This window comes from Phyllostomus discolor, chromosome 4, assembly GCF_004126475.2.
Source record: "Phyllostomus discolor isolate MPI-MPIP mPhyDis1 chromosome 4, mPhyDis1.pri.v3, whole genome shotgun sequence".
Taxonomy (NCBI): domain Eukaryota; kingdom Metazoa; phylum Chordata; class Mammalia; order Chiroptera; family Phyllostomidae; genus Phyllostomus; species Phyllostomus discolor.
In genome coordinates, this window is record NC_040906.2 from 14,141,848 (window position 1) to 14,162,144 (window position 20,297).

General features: G+C 62.9%; 1 protein-coding gene across 5 annotated transcripts; it reads left to right on the forward strand.

The window, feature by feature from the left end:
• Positions 1-2: 2 nt before the first annotated feature.
• On the forward strand, positions 3-20,281 carry OBSL1 (obscurin like cytoskeletal adaptor 1). Of its 5 annotated transcripts, XM_036022807.1 has the most exons (21): positions 3-1,984; positions 3,845-4,114; positions 4,201-4,452; positions 4,607-4,909; positions 5,111-5,407; positions 6,505-6,777; positions 7,787-8,059; positions 8,623-8,895; positions 11,631-11,903; positions 12,693-12,968; positions 13,072-13,359; positions 13,540-13,815; positions 14,405-14,674; positions 14,842-15,114; positions 16,123-16,389; positions 17,323-17,435; positions 17,976-18,132; positions 18,287-18,448; positions 18,801-18,905; positions 19,213-19,482; positions 20,148-20,281. In XM_036022807.1, exons 1-21 carry the CDS (start codon positions 973-975, stop codon positions 20,153-20,155), a joined length of 5,691 nt encoding a protein of 1,896 aa, XP_035878700.1. In that variant the 5' UTR covers positions 3-972; the 3' UTR covers positions 20,156-20,281. The 5 variants fall into 5 exon arrangements, with proteins under 5 accessions (XP_035878700.1, XP_028366481.2, XP_035878697.1 ...); XM_028510680.2 differs by having other exon boundaries at positions 19,213-20,281; XM_036022804.1 differs by lacking the exon at positions 16,123-16,389 and having other exon boundaries at positions 19,213-20,281.
• The last annotated feature ends 16 nt before the right edge of the window (positions 20,282-20,297 follow it).

Consider the following 20,297-nt stretch of genomic DNA (forward strand, 5'->3'; position numbering starts at 1 on the left):
GCCCTTCTCACCCCAGACTTCCCCGGGCCTTCCCACGCCCTGCAGTCTGAGCTGCCCCTGCCTATGGCATTGAGACCTCATCTCTGACGCAGATGTCTGTGGCCCTGAGCCTTATCTCCCACTCCCGCTAGGAATGCGGGGAGGGTGCTGGCGGAGGGTTTTCACCGCAAGTGACCTGACCCATGCCTACAACCCCTTCCCCCCACCCCTGGCGTACACACACACACACACACACACACACCGTGACTCGCACCCCAGACCCAACACAGAGGTGACATCAGGTGGGACAAGAGGCTGGGAGCGGGGTCTGCCAGCTCCTAAAAGTGTTATTTGTCAGGGAGACAATGCACCAGCCCCTAAGACCCTCTGGAGCCCCTTTCAAACAAGCAGCTGCCGGCCAGTCACAGGAGGACAGGCTGAGGCTGGAGCTCGAACTGGGGCTGGGGGGGTGGGGGGGCAGGTGGTCCCGCCTGCTCTAAACTTAGCCTCGAGGAGCCGGTCTGGGCTCTTATCCTCCAGCTGTGTCATCAGAGAATATTTTTGGGATTGGCAGCTGCAGGCGCCTCTGCCACTCAGGCCCAAGCCTGGCGGGTGGCTGGGGACCTGGCGGCTGGAGGTGGGAGGGAGGAGGGGAAGAGGCCCAGGCTGTGGGAGGGGGCTGGGAAGAGAGGAGCAGGAAGCCAGGCCGCTGGCTGGGGAGGCTGCCGGGCCCCTCGCTGTGAAGGCAAACAGGAAGGACTGCCCCCAGATCTCTGGAGTCCCGTCCCGGGAATCGCCGCCACCTCAGAGCTGCAGGTCCGGGCCGAGGGTAAGGAGGCAGGCAGGAGCGGGCGGCTCGGGGAGAGCTCCACAACCCCCACGCCGGACCCCCAGACGCACCCCGCCTCCCAGGTTCCCGCCGCTGCTCCGGGCCTCTGAGCGTCCACCGCCCGCCCTTCCTTCGAGCGCTGCAGGTCGTCTGCGGCCGCCGCGATGAAGGCGAGCGCGGGCGATCAGGGGAGCCCCCCGTGCTTTCTGCGCTTCCCGCGGCCGGTGCGGGTGGTAAGTGGCGCCGAGGCCGAGCTCAAGTGTGTGGTCCTGGGGGAACCGCCACCCAATGTCGTATGGGAGAAGGGCGGGCAGCAGCTGGCGGCCTCGGAGCGCTTTAGCTTCCCCACCGACGGTGCTGAGCACGGCCTGCTGCTGACTGGCGCGCTGCCCACCGACGCGGGGGTCTATGTGTGTCGCGCCCGCAACGCGGCGGGGGAGGCCTACGCGGCGGCCGCGATCACGGTGCTGGAGCCGCCGACCCCCGAGCCCGATCCCCAGTCCACCGAGCCCTCGCTGCTGCCGCCCGGGACCGGGGAGGGAGCCCCGGTGTTCCTAACGGGGCCCCGGTCGCAATGGGTGCTTCGGGGGACAGAGGTGGTGCTGACATGCCAGGTGGGGGGCCTCCCCGCGCCCACGCTCTACTGGGAGAAGGACGGGATGGCCCTGGACGAAGTGTGGGACAGCAGTCACTTCGTGCTGGAGCCTGGACGCGCGGAGGGGACCGCGGGCGCCAGCCTGGCGCTGCGCATCCGGGCGGCGAGGCTGCCGGATTCCGGCGTCTATGTATGCCACGCCCGCAACGCGCACGGCCACGCGCAGGCCGGCGCGCTGCTCCAGGTGCAACAGCCCCCAGAGAGCCCCCCGGAGGACTCCGACGAGGCCCCCAGGCCGGTGGTGGAGCCACTCAAGTGCGCGCCCAAGACCTTCTGGGTGAACGAGGGCAAGCACGCCAAGTTCCGCTGCTACGTGATGGGCAAGCCCGAGCCTGAGATCGAATGGCACTGGGAGGGCCGCCCGCTGCTCCCGGACCGTCGCCGCCTCATGTACCGCGACCGCGACGGCGGCTTCGTGCTCAAAGTGCTCTACTGCCAGGCCAAGGACCGCGGGCTCTACGTGTGCGCCGCGCGCAACTCGGCGGGCCAGACGCTCAGCGCCGTGCAGCTGCACGTCAAAGGTACGGCGGCGCCCCTCCCAGACCCTCCTACCTCGGACCACCCCTCGTGCCCGGCGCCGCCCTGAAGAGGTGGAGGGGAGGCGCCAAGCATTGAAATCCTGTTTCCTGACGGCCTCCCATCCCCCAGGGACTCGAATTCAGTAGGTCTCCATGGTACCCGGGAACTTATTAGCAAACTCAGGTGATTCTGAAGCAGATGGTGAAAACACCTCCCTTTCCTGTGCAAACTGAGAGGCCCCTAGAATTTTTCTTCTAGTCCACTGGCTTTTCAACCTCCCGTTATTTTACTCCTCCCCCGCCCCCACCATGGAAATCCCATTTAAAGCCCCAACATATTAGAGAGAAAAGGATCATTTGATGGCTGGAAATTGTTTGATTTTTTTTTTTTAATTTCTTGATTTGAGAGAGAGAGAATCATGGATTTGTTCCACTTGCACATGCATTGGTTGACTCTTGTCTGTGCCCCGACCGGAGATGGAGCCCGCCGCCTGGGCACACTCACACTGTGCTCCAACCGACTGAGCTACCCGGCCAGGGCTATCTATGGCTGTCAATGTTTAGGTCCAGATTTGTAACATATGCTGAGAAAGCCAATCAGTGAGAACGAGCGGGCTCTTGTATTGAATACACACATTTTTTAAAAGATTTTATTTATTTATTTTTAGAGAGGGAAGGGAGGGAGATAGAGAGAGAGAGAAAGAGAAACATCAATGTGTGGTTGCTGGGGGTCATGGCCTGCAACCCAGGCATGTGCCCTGACTGGGAATCGAACCTGCAACACTTTGGTTCGCAGCCTGTGCTCAATCCACTGAGCTACGCCAGCCAGGGCGGCTGAATACACACATTTTAAGTGGAGGTTGCATTCGTCCCGGGGTCTGGTCTGTGAGCCCTGCGGCGAAGGCTGGCGGCAGCCCTCCCCCTGGGAAACTCCCAGCTCACACGGAAGCAAATGTGGGAGAAAAACTGCCCTGTGATTTTTGAGCATCCTTTCATTCGATGGCTCTCCCCAGGTCTGCAAGAGGAGGGAGGTGAAGGAGAGGAAGTTTGTATTGCAAAGTCGAGTCACCAACAATGTTTAGTAAATGCTCAGAAAACAGAAAACAGGGGAACACCCTGTCTCACACTGGAAGTTAAAGCTCTCCATGCAAGGAATTCATCACAACTTGCAGGATTTTACCTTTATCGGTTATTTCCCAACTTTTTCCCCCCCAGAAGAAAAAAAATTGGCAAATCTCTGAGCCTGGCCTGGCACGTGTTGTAACACCTATGCCACAGCGGCGACCTCGTGGGTACACCGCCACACGCTGGCCAGGGGATGCTCAACTCTATGAATACAAAACACCCAGCAGGAAGGCAGAGCTTCCCAGAGCTGTAGGACATAAGCGTTTCTCCAGCATCCTCACCCAGGTGAACCCACCGGCTGGTGTCCAGCATCACGCTTTCTCTTTGCAAAATGCAGTTTTGAAAATGCTTAAAGTGCTTTAAAAAGGAAACTCAACTCAGACCCCAGCAGAGTCTGTGTCATGCCCCCGAGGGGCCCCAAGTGACAGTTTGAAAATCACTGATGTGGTCCAAGCCCTTCCGTCCCCTTCCCCACTTAATAGGTAAGGAAACTGAGGCCCAGGATCCCTAACATGGCCTTGCTCAAGGTGACGGGCCAGTGTCGGGGTCAGATGAGAATTTAGGCCATCCGACTTCCCTTCTGAAGCTTTCCCTTGTGCATCCACAGTGCCCGCCGGCTCTGGGAGAAGAGCAAACGGCATGGCTCATGCGGGGTTTGGCTGTGGACGATGCCAGGAGGAGTCCCTCTCCCGGTTGGACCCTCTGCAGAGCCTTCTCTGGTCTCACTCCTCTCCACAGAGCCCCGCCTCCGCTTTTCCAGGCCCCTGCAGGACGTGGAGGGCCACGAGCAGGGGATTGCCGTGCTGGAGTGCAGAGTGCCCAACTCCCGCATTCCCACGGCCTGGTTCCGCGAGGACCAGCGGCTGCTGCCCTGCCGCAAATACGAGCAGATCGAGGAGGGCACCGTCAGGCGCCTCGTCATCCACAGGCTGAAGGCGGACGACGACGGTGTCTACCTGTGCGAGATGCGGGGCCGGGTGCGCACTGTGGCCAGTGTGACAGTCAAAGGTCAGCCGGCCAGTGGGAGGAGGCCGAGGCTGAGGGGGACGGCGCCCTGACCCTGGGCTAATTAATGGGCTCTGTCCGCATCCCAGGGCCTATCCTGAAGCGGCTGCCCCGCAAGCTTGACGTCCTAGAGGGCGAGAACGCGGTGCTGCTGGTAGAGACTCGAGAGGCCGGGGTCGAGGGGCGCTGGAGCCGCAATGGGGAGGACATGCCGGCCACCTGCCAGAGCAGCTCGGGCCACATGCACGCCCTGGTCCTCCCAGGCGTCACTCGAGAAGATGCCGGCGAAGTCACCTTCAGCCTGGGCAGCTCCCGCACCACCACTCTTCTCAGAGTCAAATGTGAGGGCGCAGGAGCCTTCGGTCGGGCTCCCGAAGGGCCGGGCAGGCAGGAGGGGGCCAGAGGCCAGTGTCTGGGTTGGCAGAGTGGACCTGCAGTGGGCAGGTGGTGGGTGGCCAGAGCAGGGCCCCAGGACGAACTGTGCCTTTGTCTCAGGCATCAAGCACAAACCCCCAGGACCCCCGGTGTTGGCAGAGATGTTCAAGAGCCGAAAGAACATGGTCTTGCTGACCTGGAAGCCTCCCGAGCCGGCTCCCGAGACCCCCTTCGTCTACCGGCTGGAGCGGCAGAAGGCGGGCTCGGAAGACTGGGTCCAGTGCTTCAGCATGGAGAACTCGGGGGCCGTGGAGGTGTCGGGAGACTGCGTGCCCTCCGAGGGCGACTACCGCTTCCGCATCTGCACCGTCAGCGAGCACGGCCGCAGCCCCCACGTCGTGTTCCACGGGTCTGCTCGCCTTGGTGAGTGGGCGCCGTGCCGGGCCGGGCCTGTCAGCAGCACCGCCCCCGTCACACCCTGCAGCTCCTGGTCCCCTGGCTCCTTAACTGTCCTTCCTCCTGCAGCTCCTGGTCCCTGGCTCCTTAACTGTCCTTCCCTGCGAGCAGCTGCCCTCCGTCGGTCGCCCCTCTGGTTCTGATGGCTGCACTCTCTCCCCTTCCCAGTGCCCACAGCTCGCGTGGTGGCAGGTCTGAGGGACGTGCAGGTATACGACGGGGAGGATGCCGTCTTCTCCCTTATTCTCTCCACCGTCATCCAGGGCACCTGGTTCCTCAACGGGGTGGAACTCCGCAGCACTGAGCCGGAGGGCCAGGTGGAGCCCGGGGCTCTGCGGTACCGCATGGAGCACAACGGCCTGCAGCACCTGCTTGTCCTGCACGCCGTCACGCGCCAGGATGGCGGGGCCCTCGTTGGCTTCAGCTGCCCGGGCGTGCAGGACTCGGCTGCCCTCACCATCCAAGGTTGGTGCTGGTGGGCGCCAGGGTGGGCAGACAGGGCCGGGGCACGAGTCCCGTTGGCACAGTGGAGCCGATGCTGTTCCCACTTCTCACACCTGGGCCACGAGAGTCAGGCTTGCCGCGGTGGGCTGAGCTGGAGGACCCTGGGCCAGCAGGCAGGCTGCAGACCACGTGCCCCGTACAGGGGGCCCCTTGCTGGTTCATCAGCATCATATCCAGGCTCTCTGGGGTGCTTCGTGGTTTACGGAATTCTGTCGAGTTTGTCGTCTCAGAGACACAGGCCCTGGCCCCTAGGCCCCGAGCTTCCTGCCCTATCCTGGGATCACTGACGCTGACATAGCTACTTCCTATGTGCCAGGCACGGTCCTCATCACTTCACATGTATGAACACAAGGCTTTCAACAGCCCTGGGAGGTAGACTCTTTTGTCAACCCATTCTGCAGATGAGGAAATGGAGGCACAGAGAGGTCGAGTGGCTAGGCCAAAGAAACTCACAAAGCTAATGAGCAGTGGAGCTGGACTTCGAACCCAGGCCGTCTGGCTCCAGAGCCCCACTCTGCTGCCTGCGGAGACGGAGACAGGGAAGGAGAGGGGCCGAGGCACCCTAGGACCACAGCTGGTGGGGGTCTGAAAGTTCAGGGAGCATGCTGGCAGTTGCTGTCTCACCATTGCCGGAGATTATAAGGCCAGTCGAGAATTCCTCAGCACCCACACTCAGGGCACTGCAGTGGTCAGCTGCCAGCGTCCAGGGAAGAGGGCAAAGTAAGGATTAACTGGCAGCCACAGCCCGGGATCGCCCCCACCAGTCACCTGGAGAGCTGGGCCATCACCCAGCCTCCCCGGTCCCTGTACGACGGGGGACAGGGTGACTAGGGGTCTGCACTTGAACGGGCTCCCTAGGACTCCTGGTGCACACTGAAACCACTGCTCTTAAGAACTGGTGTGTAAGCCCAAACTTGTCTTTTTAAAACTCCAAATGCGTGAACAGCCGTTGTCTGGCCTGTTGGCCCCACACCCCGGAGTGAGCACATGCAGAGAGGTGGGGGGGGCAGTGCACACGACGGGGCCTGCGTGCGAGCGACTTGACTGTCTCCTCACAGAGAGCCCGGTGCACATCCTGAGCCCCCAGGGCAAGGTGTCCTTGACCTTCACGGCCTTGGAGCGGGCGGTGCTGACGTGTGAGCTCTCCCGGATGGACTTCCCAGCCTGCTGGTACAAGGACGGGCAGGAGGTGGAGGAGAGTGAGTCGCTGGTGGTGAAGGTGGATGGACACAAGCACTGCCTGGTCCTGCCCGCGGCCCAAGTCCGGGACAGCGGCGAGTTTGAGTGCAGAACAGAAGGGGTCTCGGCCTTCTTCAGTGTCACCGTTCAAGGTCAGGAACCATGGCGGCCCGTCTGGGGGTGGGGTCCCTTCCAGGGAGGTCCAGGTGGGCGGGGGATGTGTTTCAGATCACTGAGCACTTCTTAATCCCCCGGTGAGCAAACGCACTGGCCCACCATGCGCCCTCTGCTGCGTGAGGGTGTGGGGAACCGCGTCCCACTAGGCCGAGTGGGAGTGAATGCGTACTGGACATCTACTAGCCAGCTGCTCTGCCAGGTTCTTCGAGTACACACTGTGGTTTAATCTGCACAACTGGATGAAAGGCAGCATATCACCAGTTCACAGATGAAGACACTGAGGCTCAGAGAGGTTGTGCGATGTGCCCATTATCACACAGCTAGCAAACACCAGAGCTGGGCTTACATGCAGGACTGCCTGCCCCGCTCTCGGAGGCGGCAAGGTCAAAGGGGAGTGTTAAGTGCAGTGGTCCAGTGGTTCTCAGACGCTGGTTCGTGTCCTGGCTGACTCAGAGCTGCTGTGGGGCCTGTTATAAGTGCGGCGTATGCCCAGGCCCCCCGACTGCCGGGGCCAGAACACACAGGGCAGAGCCTGCAGAACCACTCCAGGAGGGTGGTTCGGGAACCACTCAGCCAGCTCACCTCACTCTAAGTGGAAACCTGGTTTCAACTCCATTGCCAGGAGGTCCTCTAGCCCTTGCCTGGAGGCACCCAGTGACAGGGAACTCACCGCCCGAAGGGAGCAGCTGTCCCACTGTGGCACCGCTAGGTCATTCCCACCTCCTGGTCCTGCCACAGCCCGTGACACTGACCTCCGCTCAGCCCAGACGGAGGTTCTCTGTGCCTCCCTCCTTCCATGTCCCTACCCCGTGGCCTCCGTGGGCTCCCAAAGCGTTCTTCCATCGCCAGATCTGCCAGGCCTCACGTCATTACCCCAGCGTCCCCAGCACGGCATGGCCTCCACCTTCCCAGTGTTCTCCATCATGGACTCACGTCTCCCGTGTTGGGGGGGGGGCCTGTGTGACCCCAACTCTGTTCCCCCAGAGCCCCCCGTGCACATCCTGCACCCCCGCGAGCATGTGTTTGTGCACGCCGACACCTCCGAGTGCGTCATGCTGGCCTGCGAGGTGGACCGAGAGGGCGCCCCCGTGCGGTGGTACAAGGACGGGCAGGAGGTGGAGGAGAGCGACACCACGGTGCTGGAGAAGGAAGGACCCCACCGCCGCCTGGTGCTGCCTGCGGCCCAGCCCTCCGACAGCGGCGAGTTCCAGTGCGTCGCCGGAGATGAGTGCGCCTCCTTCACCGTTACCGTCACAGGTGGGGGCCTGTGGGGTTGGGGGGGGGGGGTGCGGTGCTCCCTGCCCCGGCCTCCCTCTTCCTGCCGACCACACGCCTGCTCACGGCCTGAACCCCGAGGGTCAGTCATTGCAGGAAGTTTGTGGTCAGAAACACGCTGGTCCCCGGGAAGCCCCGCCCTCTCCGTTCGGCTGAAAGCCCTGCTAAGGCAGTGGTGCCATGAGGCAGAGTTCAGGGCAGGCCGGTGCTAGAGGGGTCAGAGTTCTGAGGCCTTTGGGAAACCCCAGCTCCATCTGGGCACCCAACCCTCCCCTTCCTCGGTCCCACCCTTCGAACCGTCCCTGTCCCAACCAGAGAATGTGGAATGTTCTATGGCTGGGGCTGGGGCGTGACCTTGATGTGCCTGGGGAGTGGTTTTGTCTGCAGCTGTCTGAGCGGCTGAGACAGGAGGCGCTCTCTGAGGGAGGGCCCGGTTCCCCGTGTGGCGCACTTTCCAGGAGTGGGGATCAGGCGCGGGTCAGGCGGGGTGGCAGGGCCCGTCGCCCTAGCCCCTGATGCCCGGCCGTGCGGTCCCCGTCCTCCAGACGTCCCCGCGTGGATTGTGTCCCCCAGTGACAAGGTGTACGTGGCCGCCGTGCACCTGGAGCGAGTGGTGCTGACCTGTGAGCTGTGCCGGCCCTGGGCCGAGGTGCGCTGGACCAAGGACGGGAAAGAGGTGGTGGAGAGCCCAGCGCTGCTCCTGCAGAAGGAGGACACCGTCCGCCGCCTGGTGCTGCCTGCCGTCCAGCTGGAGGACTCCGGCGAGTACTTGTGTGAAATCGATGATGAGTCAGCCTCCTTCACCGTCACCGTCACAGGTGTGCGCCTCCCCCAGCTGCCCGGGGTCACCAGAGGACAGTCTTGAGCCCTTGGAGGAACGGGTCACATGGCCCCTAACTAGCACACTGCGAGGGGCGAAGGCATGGTTACAGATTCCTGTATCAGGCCTCCCCGCCTGGGTGAGCAGGCGCCCAAGGCCAGGAGTAGCTACAATACACAGTCTCATTTATGGAGAACTTTCTTCGTACCGGGTGGGGCCAGGTGTGTGGGTGACTGATGCGCAAAGCAGAACCATCCCCTGTTCTCAGAGCGCTGCCAGTCTAGCTGGGGCAGCACCTGTTAACCAGGGGTCGCAAGTGGGTGGTCCCTGGGGCCCCCTGCAGCCCACACATGTGTTTTGTTTGGCCTGCAGAGTCTTACCAAACCCAGGACGGTTCAAATAACAATCCAGAGTGACGCGTCCTCTTGAAAAAGCGGGAGACCCGGCAGCTCTGGTCCCGCTTCCCCCCATGGCGTCGAACAGCTGGCGCTGAGTAGCAGCTGCCCCCATACGGGGCCGCGTGCCTGCCCCACCCGCCTGCTTCTCCCCAGATGACTTCAGCCGCTGGCCTTAAATACCTGGCCCCTGTGGGCGTCTGAGCTGGCGACCCCTGTGTTAAGTCAATGAACACAGAAATAAATGGGCAGGGACACCTCGGGGCAAGTGCTGCGGAGGATGAGCGCAATGGGGCTCAAGAGATAAGAGCAAGAGAGTCAGGCAGAAAGTCGCCACGCTTCCCCGGGCTGGGCCCCAGATACTTAATTAATCGCTGAAATGCAGACACGCCAGCTCCCCTCCAGGAGCTCGAAGGCTGGCGGGAAAGCCAGACCCTGTAGAGAGTCTTAGAGTGTGGGTTGTCAAGGGTCACCATAGGGTGTAGTGAGAGCCCAAGGCCAGGGTCTGCTAACCAGGTCAGCAGTAGGAGTTGTCTTCAAAACGGATACTTGGAGCAGGGCCGAGTTAGCTCAGTGGGGTTTGGGCTGGAGGTGGGGGAGAAAGCACAGGACAACTGTGGAAGCGGTGGTAGTTCGGTGCTGGGAGCGTTGGGGCCGCAGCCAGTCCTGGTGTGGGGGCGTGGAGGTGCTGGGGGTGCTAGGGCCTAGGCGCTGCTGGCTGCTGTGCTGGAGGGACTGTCATGCCGCCACTGGTCTTGCTGCCCCTCCCCTGCCCTGTCCTAGGAATAATGCCTCATCCTGGGCTGGGCTGCCTAGGGCCCCCCACGCCCTGGCCCCAAACAGTGCAGCTTGGCACAGACACGCCCACAAAGCTAAAGAGGCCTTTCTGTGCGTCTGTCCTGTAGTGAATCCCTTCAAGCTCTCCGGCACCTGCCCTGACCAGATACAGTGGCCTCAGCCACACCCGTGCCAGCCCACGTTGGGCCTGCACACGGAAAACCAGTTTCTTCACAGGGAAGCTCACACACCACCACCCCAGCCGTGGACCAGGGAGAATGGAGTCTGATGCCAAGCCGAGGTCCCACAGCTGTGCAGGCACCCCAGCCCCGTCACTCCACCTGGTCCTCACCCCACAGCCCCATACCCTTCCCCCACCCCCAGGCAGTCACACCGCAATCAGCCCGCCTTGCTGGGTCCCAGAGAACCAGCCCGCATCCCCTAGACTCAGAACAAGCCCAGTTAGGATGGTGGTTGGCAGAGGCAGAGGGCTGAGTGTGCTGGTGGGCAGCTCTGCCCACGCTGGGGACCCTGCACAAACTGAGACCAGGAAGCTAGCAGTTCCCCATCCCAGCCACAAGGGGGCCGAGTGTTAAAGGAGCACCAGACTGTCTCAGACAAGGTTCTGGGAGACCCCCAGGGTCCCCAGGGATGAGGACAAGCCCTGGCTCAGTGCACTGTCCCTTCCCATGGTGACAGGTTTCTTCCTATGCACTGGAGTAACTGCCATTGAGCAGCTGGAGATGAACTCCCAGAATCAGCAGTCAGTGTCCCTGGGGAGCTCTCAGACAGGTGCTGGTAACTCATACAGATGCAGCGTCCCTGAGTGCTGCTGCCCTGTGAACTGCGCCTGGCTCAGAATCCCCGCCACTGCTCCCAGAGCCTGCACCTCCCTTTAACAGGTGGCGGTTCTTCCTCCCGCCCTTCAGTAGCCGGGGCCAGCTGTGACCTTCAGGAAGTTGCTTGATCCCTCCTCGCCTCAGTTTCCTCATCTGGAAACTGGGGATAAAACAAAGCCTACCCCAGGGGCTGCTGCGGGGGCTGAATGTGTGCAGTGCTGAGGGCTGTTCCTGGAACCCGAGAAAGGGGTATACGAGTATCTGCCGTTACGGATCCGCCATCCCTCATCCACAATTCCAAAGGAGAGAAATCTCTCAAAACCAAAAGGCGTTTTTGTAAGTTAGGCATCCGCCATCGTTTCAGTAAAACCTGAGCTCAGACACGGTGAGGCTATTTGTACTCCTTAATGGCTCTGCGTGGAGTGAGTGCTCCTCTGTGTTACCCTGAGGAAATGCTACCGTGATGGATGACGCGGGTGCCCCAGTGGGCGCGGTGGGGCAGGTATGTGACATGGCAAGTGCACCGATCTGGAGCATGCTGGGTTCTGTCCGCCCTCTGGCTGCAGGGACTGGAGAGGACAGTTTGTGGGCCTACGGTCCCTTGTTATTATCCTCATCGCTCTTCTTACTGTGGGTGACAGGGGCTTGGTGCTGCCGAATGGCTCCGGGGAGGCTGGCCGTCCATCCACTTGTAACAGCCTGTGGTTGCCCCCGCTCTGCAGAGCCCCCGGTGCGCATCATCTACCCCCGGGACGAGGTGACCTTGATCGCCGTGAGCCTGGAGTGTGTGGCGCTCGTGTGTGAGCTGTCGCGGGAGGACGCGCCCGTGCGCTGGTACAAGGACGGGCTCGAGGTGGAGGAGAGCGAGTCCCTGGTGCTGGAGAGTGATGGGCCCCGCCGCTGCCTGGTGCTGCCCGCGGCCCAGCCCTCGGACGGGGGCGAGTTCGTGTGCGACGCTGGGGACGACTCCGCCTTCTTCACCGTCACCGTCACAGGCGAGCAGCCCCTGGGGCACCCTGCAGAGCGGGAAAAGCAGGGGGTTGAGGGACAGGCACCCAGATCTCCCCCTTTCTGCATCTTGGGGGCTCCCCTCCTGCCCACACAGTGCTTCCCCTCTCCACCCTCCTGTCCTCCTCCCGTCTCCTTGTTCTCAGCCACCAGAGAGCTTTGGAGATTCCAAATCAGGTCAGGACAGGGGCCAGGGGCCCGGTAAAGAAAGTGCGGCAATCGGGTGTACTCCTCCACTCATCTAGCCCACCAGTACTTACTGAGCAACCACTCCATGCTCCGCACCATTCCAGATGCTAAGGGGGATAGTAATGAACCAGTAAGAGAAACCCTCCTGTTTTCATGGAACGAGCATTCAAATGAGAGTGGACAGACAGCAAGTAAATAAAACAGATGGTTTTTTCAGGTGGTATAAGTGCACCAGAGGCCAAGCAGGGACAGGGAGTAGGAAGTGGGGGAGAGGCAGGAGGGTGTCCGCTGGGGTCAGACAGATCCGGGCCACCTCTGTCTGTCCATGTGAGCGTGGACGGGTCACCGCCCTCCAAAGAGGCCTCAGGTCCTCCTCTGTGCAGTGGAACCCGCAGCTGTACCCCTCTGGGGAGTGTCAGGAGCGGTGGAGGGAGGGGCGCTGTGTGTTTAGCACAACCCCAGGCACACAGTAGTTGCCATGGATCGTAGCTGGTGCCTTTCCCAGGAGCTGCACAGTACAGGGAGAGGGCTGAGGAGCTAGCCGGTGAGGCTGAGCCTGCCTGCACCCCTCTCTGTTCACCCACCAGCCCCTCCAGAGAGGATCGTGCGCCCCGCAGCCCGCTCCCTGGACCTGCAGTTTGGGGCTCCAGGGCGCGTGGAGCTGCGCTGCGAGGTGGCCCCTGCTGGGTCCCAGGTGCGCTGGTACAAGGATGGGCTGGAGGTGGAAGCGTCAGACACCCTGCAGCTGGGTGCTGAGGGGCCCGCCCGCACCCTGACCCTGCCCCACGCCCAGCCTGAGGATGCCGGGGAGTATGTGTGCGAGACCCGCGATGAAGCTGTCACCTTCAACGTCAGCCTGGCTGGTGGGTGCTCCCGGCCAGCCCAGGTGGGGGAGGGGGGAGCAAGCCCAAGCTGATGCCCTCCCCCCATCTCTCTCTCTCTCTCTCTCTCTCTCTCTCTCTCCAGAGCCCCCAGTCCAGTTCCTCGCCCCAGAGACAGATCCTGCCCCACTCTGTGTGGCACCCGGAGAACCGGTGATGCTGAGCTGTGAGCTGTCCCGGGCCGGGGCCCTTGTGTTCTGGAGCCACAACGGGAGGCCGGTGCGGGAGGGTGAGGGCCTGCAGCTCCGCGCTGAGGGCCCCCGCCGCATCCTCTGCATCCGGGCTGCAGAGCCGGCCCATGCAGGCCTCTACACCTGTCAGTCCGGGGAGGCCCCGGGAGCCCCCAGCCTCAGCTTCACCGTCCAGGTGGCAGGTGAGTGCAGCCTGGGCTGGAAGCCTGAGGGCTGCTCTCCGAGCTCCCCCGCCTCGCTAGCATGCCTTAGTCACTCCTCGCCCCACCCCCCTCAGAGCCTTTCCCCATCTTGCCTTCCACGGCCCTCCACGGAGCCCTCGAGCCACTTTCTCCCTGTGACCCGCAGCTCTGTCCCCACAGAGCCCCCCGTGAGGGTGGTGGCCCCCGAGGCGGCCCAGACGAGGGTCCGTGGTACCCCAGGCGGGGACCTAGAGCTGGTGGTGCACCTCTCTGGGCCCGGGGGCGCGGTGCGCTGGTACAAGGACGGGGAGCGACTGGCGAGCCAGGGGCGGGTGCAGCTGGAGCAGGCCGGGGCAAGGCAGGCGCTGCGGGTGCGGGGGGCGCAGCACGGAGACGCTGGGGAGTACCTGTGCGACGCCCCCCAGGACAGCCGCATCTTCCTCGTCCGTGTGGAAGGTAACAGCGCACCCCTCACACCCCGCGGGCCCTGGGCCCCCAAAGTCCACACGCCCCCACCACTCTGGGACCCCTTCGTTTCTCACCCCCGCCTCGCTGCCTCTAGCTACACCCAGTTCATGCACAGCCATTGCTTGGATAGGGGCCTGGGGGCCCCTTGTCCAGAAACCCTCAAATAGGAAGGGGCATCGCCCAGTGGTTAAAAGCAGGGGCTCTGGAGTGATCCCCCAGGTTCCAGTCTTGACCCCAGCAAGTTACCTAACTTCTCTTGAGTCTTTGAACGGCTCCAAGGTGGGGAGGACAGGGCTAGTTTTATCGGGCCGTTGTGACAGTTCAAGGGGGTCCATGGTAAGTGATTCATTGTCATTAGGGAGTCAGGTGGGGCGCCGGGCCAGGACGGAGAGGAGTGGGCCAGGGAAGGCAGGGAGTTGGCACCTCGTCCTCTGGGACCCCCTTGTGGCTGGCCCACAGCAGACTCAGGAAAGGCCTGTTAAATAACTGGGGGTGAGGCCTCTACCTGCTGGCAGGGGTAGAAAGGAGGGAGGGGCAGAGACCCAGGCCACCTCAGTGCCCGACCTCCCCCCACCAGAGCCGCCGCCGGCGAAGCTGGTCTCGGAGCTGACGCCGCTCACCGTGCACGAGGGCGACGATGCCACGTTCCGCTGTGAAGTCTCCCCTCCGGACGCCGACGTCACCTGGCTGCGCAACGGGGCTGCGGTGGCTCCCGGGCCCGGGCTGGAGGTGGCCCGGAATGGGCCGAGCCGAACCCTGACCGTGCGAGGGTGCCAGCTCAAGGACGCGGGGACCGTGACCGCCCAAGCAGGGGGCACAGCCACAAGCGCCCGGCTCCACGTCCGAGGTTTGATCCCCGTGGGGGTGCTGTGGTATCGTCCCCTGCACCTGTCCCCCCCAGCCCAGTCCCTCCCAGCCTCGCCCTGGTGCCCAGGGGCAGACCGATAAGGTGGAGCAGGGGGCCAGCCTCCAGGCCCCTCCAGGCTCCATGGCCCCCCTCCCGTTCCTCCCCAGAAACGGAGCTGCTGTTCCTTCGGCGGCTGCAGGACGTGCGGGTGGAGGAAGGCCAGGACGTGTGCCTGGAAGTAGAGACGGGCCGTGTGGGCACAGCGGGGGCCGTGCGCTGGGTTCGGGGCGGGGAGCCCCTGCCCCACGACGCCCGCCTGTCCGTGGCCCAGGAGGGCCACGTGCACCGCCTCCTCATCTGTGGCGTCGTGCTGGCCGATCAGGGCACCTACGGCTGTGAGAGCCACCACGACCGCACCCTGGCCAGGCTCAGCGTGAGGCGTGAGTGTCCGGTCCTCTCCTAGCACGCAGTCCACCCGTGGCACGGCCTTTCCCGGTGGCCCCGGGCCCCCAGACCCCCACCGAAGTGCCCCTTGCCGCCGAGGCAGGTCAGCCCTGGCTGACCTCCAGGAACGTGACCCAAAGTGGCCTTCCCAGAGCCAAACTTTACCTTTTTTCTAATGTTTTCTGCTCACCTTAGAAGCCCGTGTGGATGGTGCCTTCCATTTCAAATGTCCACAGTGGCTTTGCTATAAACATAAATACTACCTTCTAGAAAGACTCCTGGCATTTCTCTGTTAGTCTGATGTCCCATTTCAGGAGCAGGGAAGCCTGGCAGGTAGCACCCCGCCCCCCAGACTGGAGCCTTCTATTCCCCATGGGGCCTCCTGCAAACTACTGAACCTGTCTGGGCCAGGTCTCCTTAAAAATGTGGCTGACCCCTACTTCAAGGGTCTTGGAAGACGTTACATGAGATAACATGAAACGTGTCCACACAGAGCTTGGTAGATGGGTCTCGCTGGTGATATTTGCTCTCTTCTCATTTATTTCATTCACTTAGTCACAGTAAACCCATGTCGCACTGCTCTTTGCCTTGTGTAAGCGGGGAAACCAAGGCTCAGAGAGGTTAAGCAATTTGTCGAAGGCCTCACAGCACACAAACCCCGGGGCAGAGCTAGGGTCCAGTGTTGGCATGCCTGACTCCCAGTTCTATGCTCCTTCTGGGTGAGAGTCACAGCACCCCTCCCCCAGACTCCTCACCCTTCTAGCCACACCCCACCTCCTTTGTGTGTCCCCTCTCCTAGCCCCAATAAGCTCATCTCCCCCCCCATGTCTGGTGGGCCGTGCTCCTTTCTCCCGAACCCTGGTTCTGAGCTTCACCCAATAGGCCCTCACTAGGTTGGGTGCCAAGGGTGGGGCAGGTAGAGCCAAGGGGTGTGTGAGCCCCCCTAAATGCATGCCCAGAGCCGGAGCTCTCATCCTCCCTCTCTGCCTGTCTCCTCCCACCAGCGAGGCAGCTAAGGGTGCTGAAGCCTCTGGAGGACGTGGCCATCGTTGAGGGGGGCAGTGCTACCTTCCAGCTGGAGCTGTCCCAGGAGGGCGTGACCGGGGAATGGGCCCGGGGGGGAGTCCGGCTGCACCCGGGGCCCCAGTGCCACATCCACGCAGAGGGCCACACTCACCGCCTGGTGCTCGGTGGCTTGGGCCCGGCCGACTCAGGCTGCATCTCCTTCACCTCGGACTCCCTGCGCTGTGCGGCCAGACTCACTGTGAGAGGTGCGGCCTCGGGACCACACCGCCTGCCTGCTGACCTCCTGGGTGTGACTCCACTGACCCCTCCTCCCCGTGTGGCCCCCACTGACCATGCCTGTTCCAGTGTGCCTCTCACCGACCTCTCTGCCCAAGTGTGACTTCCCTGACCCTTGGGCCCTGAGCGGCCCCAGTGACTGCCCCACCTGCGTGTGGCTCCTCACCAGCATGATGCAGCGTGGCTCCACTGAGCCTCCCAGCCCTGCGAACCCCTGACTGTGCCACTGAGCACGCCCGCACCAGTGTGGGCCCTCCTCCTGCCTGCCTGACCATGGCCCCACTGACTGCTCTGAATGTGACCCTGCTGACCACACCTGCCTGCTGCACCCCTGTTGCCTGCCTGAGTGTGGCCTGACCACCCAAGTCCCAGTGGTCCACTGTCTGTGCCCAAGGATGAGTCCACTAGCAGCTCTGCTGGGTGTCCCCATCGCTGCTTCCAGCCCGGTGTGCTCCCCACTGGCCACACCTGTTCTAAGGTCCCCCTTGCTCCTCTGAAGCCATTGTGCCCCCTATGGTCCAAGGTCTGTCCCTCCAGCCAAATGTGGCCCCCACTGGCCATGCCTGTCTATGGGGGACTCCACTGGTATCTCTGATCTGGTCGCCGCCCTCCCCCACCGCTCCCCTCTAGCAACAGCATGTCCCACACGGGCCACCTTCAAGTGTTACTGCCAGCTGGCCACTCCTGCCCCACTGACCCCTGTACCCTCACTGACCAGCATCCCCATGGACCATTTGTCCCAGCATGTCCCCCACTCACCAGTGACCTCCACACTGATGGCCTGGCCTAAGTGTGTCTACCACTGACCCTCGTGCCCACGAGTGTTCTCGTCCCCAGGGGCCAGGTCCCCATCCTGCCCTCACCCCTGTTCCCTCTGCACTGTCTTCCTCTCTCACTCCCAGAAGCCCCAGTGACCATTGTGCAGGCACCACAGGACTTAGAGGTGACTGAGGGCGACACAGCTACGTTCGAGTGTGAGCTTTCCCAGGCCTTGGCTGACGCTACCTGGGAGAAGGTCAGAGCCCAGCCCAGCCCACCTCAGCATCCTAACAACAGGGATAGCGCCCAAACACACTAGAATACCGAGTGGGCGTGCCTGGCCCTGAGCTCAGCTTTGCTCTCCATTCAATCCTTTAAACTTTGCAACAACCCTTTGAGGTAGGTCTCCTTATCGTCATGTTACCTACAAGGAGGCTGGGGCTCTGTGGGGTGAAGTATTGCCCAGGGGGAGACAAAAGGGGCAGAGCCCATATTTGAATCCAGATTTATTTAATAAATTCCAGAATCCACCCATATGGCCAGTGTGGTTGGTACATGACCCTGGGCTTCCCGCGCCTGGGAAGACCCTTCTCAGCCCTATCTGGCTCAAAGGGTGACACCTTCCCAGTGAGGCTTTTAGCGCAGTACTCAGGCGCAGAACGGCTCCATCCCAGCCTGGGGGACACAGACAAGTTTAAACGCCCCCCGAAACCGCTTGGCATCAACAGAGGGCGCCACCGCCTCCTAGGTCTGCGGCCGCCGGCTCACCACGACCCTCTGCCACTCCCACCCCTAGGACGGGCGCCCGCTCCTCCCAAGCCCTCGGCTCAGGCTCCAGGCCCTCGGTACGCGGCGCCTTCTCCAGCTGCGGCGCTGCGGCCCCTCGGACGCCGGGACCTACAGCTGCGCGGTGGGGACGGCTCGCGCCGGCCCTGTCCGCCTGACCGTGCACGGTGGGTACTGGGTGCTTCTGGGGCCGGACACTAATGGGGGCTTGTGGGCTGCAGATCGGCCCTTCCCTGGGATGGACTCGGCAGCTTCTTGGGAGAGGGGCGGGACGGGAGTCCGCATCGGCCGTCCCGCCTCACGCCCACGGCTCCGCCCCAGAGCGGGTGGTCTCCGTGGTCTCCGAGCTCCAGTCGGTGAGAGCCCGCGAAGGCGACGGCGCCACGTTCGAGTGCACTGTGTCGGAGGTCGAGACCCCCGGGAGCTGGAAGCTCGGAGGCCGCCCCCTGAAGCCCGGAGGCCGTGTCCGCATCCGACAAGAAGGTCTGGCCGACTTTCCCCTGGTTCTGGCCCCGTGCTGCCGCGTCCGGGGTTCCCACAGACCACGCCCCACTACGACAAGTCCCACCCTCAGCCCGAATGGGCCCAGCCCCCCGGGCCAAAGAGCAGTCTCACTGTCTCTCCACTGTCCCCAGCTCTGAGCCCTCTGTCCTGGCCGGCTCCGCTTCCCCCTCGGCATCCCAATTCCGCCCTTCCAATTCTGCCCCCCTGCCCTAGCGCATAGTTAGCGCGTCCCAATCGACCCGGTAGGTGGGGACCAACTCCGGCCCCACCCGCATCTCGGATCCCGCCCCAGAGGCGGCTCCAGCCTCGCTAGCGCCCCCCTCATCCTCAGGGAAGAAACACATTCTGGTGCTGAGTGAGCTGCGCCCGGACGATGCGGGTGAGGTCCGCTTCCAGGCGGGACCCGCCCAGTCCGCAGCTGAGCTGGAGGTGGAGGGTAAGCAACTGCGGTGAGGGCTGCCTGGAGTGGGCGTCACCTTCCGTGGGGCAGGCAGGTTGGTGGCTGGTCCTAGGAAAGCTCCTTCCTCGGGGAGCTCTCTTGGGGCGGGTCACAGAGGGCAGTGCGTTTCCTGGGGAGGAGGGGACCCTGGGTTGAGGCTACAGAGTAATGGGCCTGGAGCCCAGAGATCTGAGACCAGGAGTTGAGGCCGCAGGGGGAGGGAAGATGCGTTTCTCCTTTGGGCGGGTAGGGGGTCCTGCGTCTTCTCTTCCTATTAACTTAAGACGTCGGCCTCCACCCCCAGCACTCCCTCTCCAGATGTGCCGCCGCCCGCCTCGAGAGAAGACGGTGCTGGCGGGCCGCCGGGCGGTGCTGGAGGTGACGGTGTCCCGCTCAGGGGGCCACGTGTGCTGGTTGCGGGAGGGGATCGAGCTGTGTCCGGGAGACAAGTACGAGCTGCGCAGCCATGGCCCCACCCACAGCCTGGTCATCCATGACGTGCGACCCGAGGACCAGGGCACCTATTGCTGCCAGGCTGGCGAAGACAGCGCCCACACGCGGCTGCTGGTCGAGGGTGAGTGGAGCCGACTAGGGCAGGCGGGCTGGCCAAGCAGGAGTGGTCCGAGACACGCCCACCCAGGTTTTTCAGGACTTGGGATAGCAAGATGGTTCTGGAGTGTCTTGAAGGTAGGAGGTGGGGAGGCCAGAGATCTCACCCAGGCGAAGAGAGGAGGGAGCTCTGTTCTCAGCCAGAACTACTTGGTTCAGGCAGGGCAGCTGTTCCCACCTTTCTACACCCCTTCCTGTCCAGTGTTCCCCTCACTCCCTCCCGTCCCTGGACCATGTTTGTGCTACCTGAACACCCCATTTGTACCCAAGTTCCTATCCTTCCCGATGCTTCTGCTTCATGCCCGCCACCTGTCCCTCACCCCCCCCCCCCTCCTGCTCTCTGCTGGCCTCTGCCCACCTCAGGGAGTTCAGCGTCAGCCTGGGCGGCTTCCGAGCTAGTCCCGTTTCCTTTCTTTCCCACGTAGGAGATGCCCCGCCCTCCATCCTGATCCCTGCCTGACCCTAACCAGCCCCCACTTCCCTGTCCCAAAGACAGCCTCAACACAGGCCCAGCAAGGGTGGGGCAGAGGGTGAGGGCCCCACTCTTCCCGTGTGGGTGCCCAGCCTCTGCCAGGGAGGAAGGTGGTACCCACTCTCTCCCCAGCCCCACGCGGAGTCATTCCTCTGCAGGTAGCTAGAAGGACCGAACCAGGCCAGGCGGGTGCCCTCGGACAGCTTGGAAGGCGCATGCCCTTATGCCGGGCAGGGGTGGGGAGGCAGGGGAACCAGAGGTGATGGGAGACAATAAAAGTGATGCAGCCCCTGTCCCTGGCTCTCTGT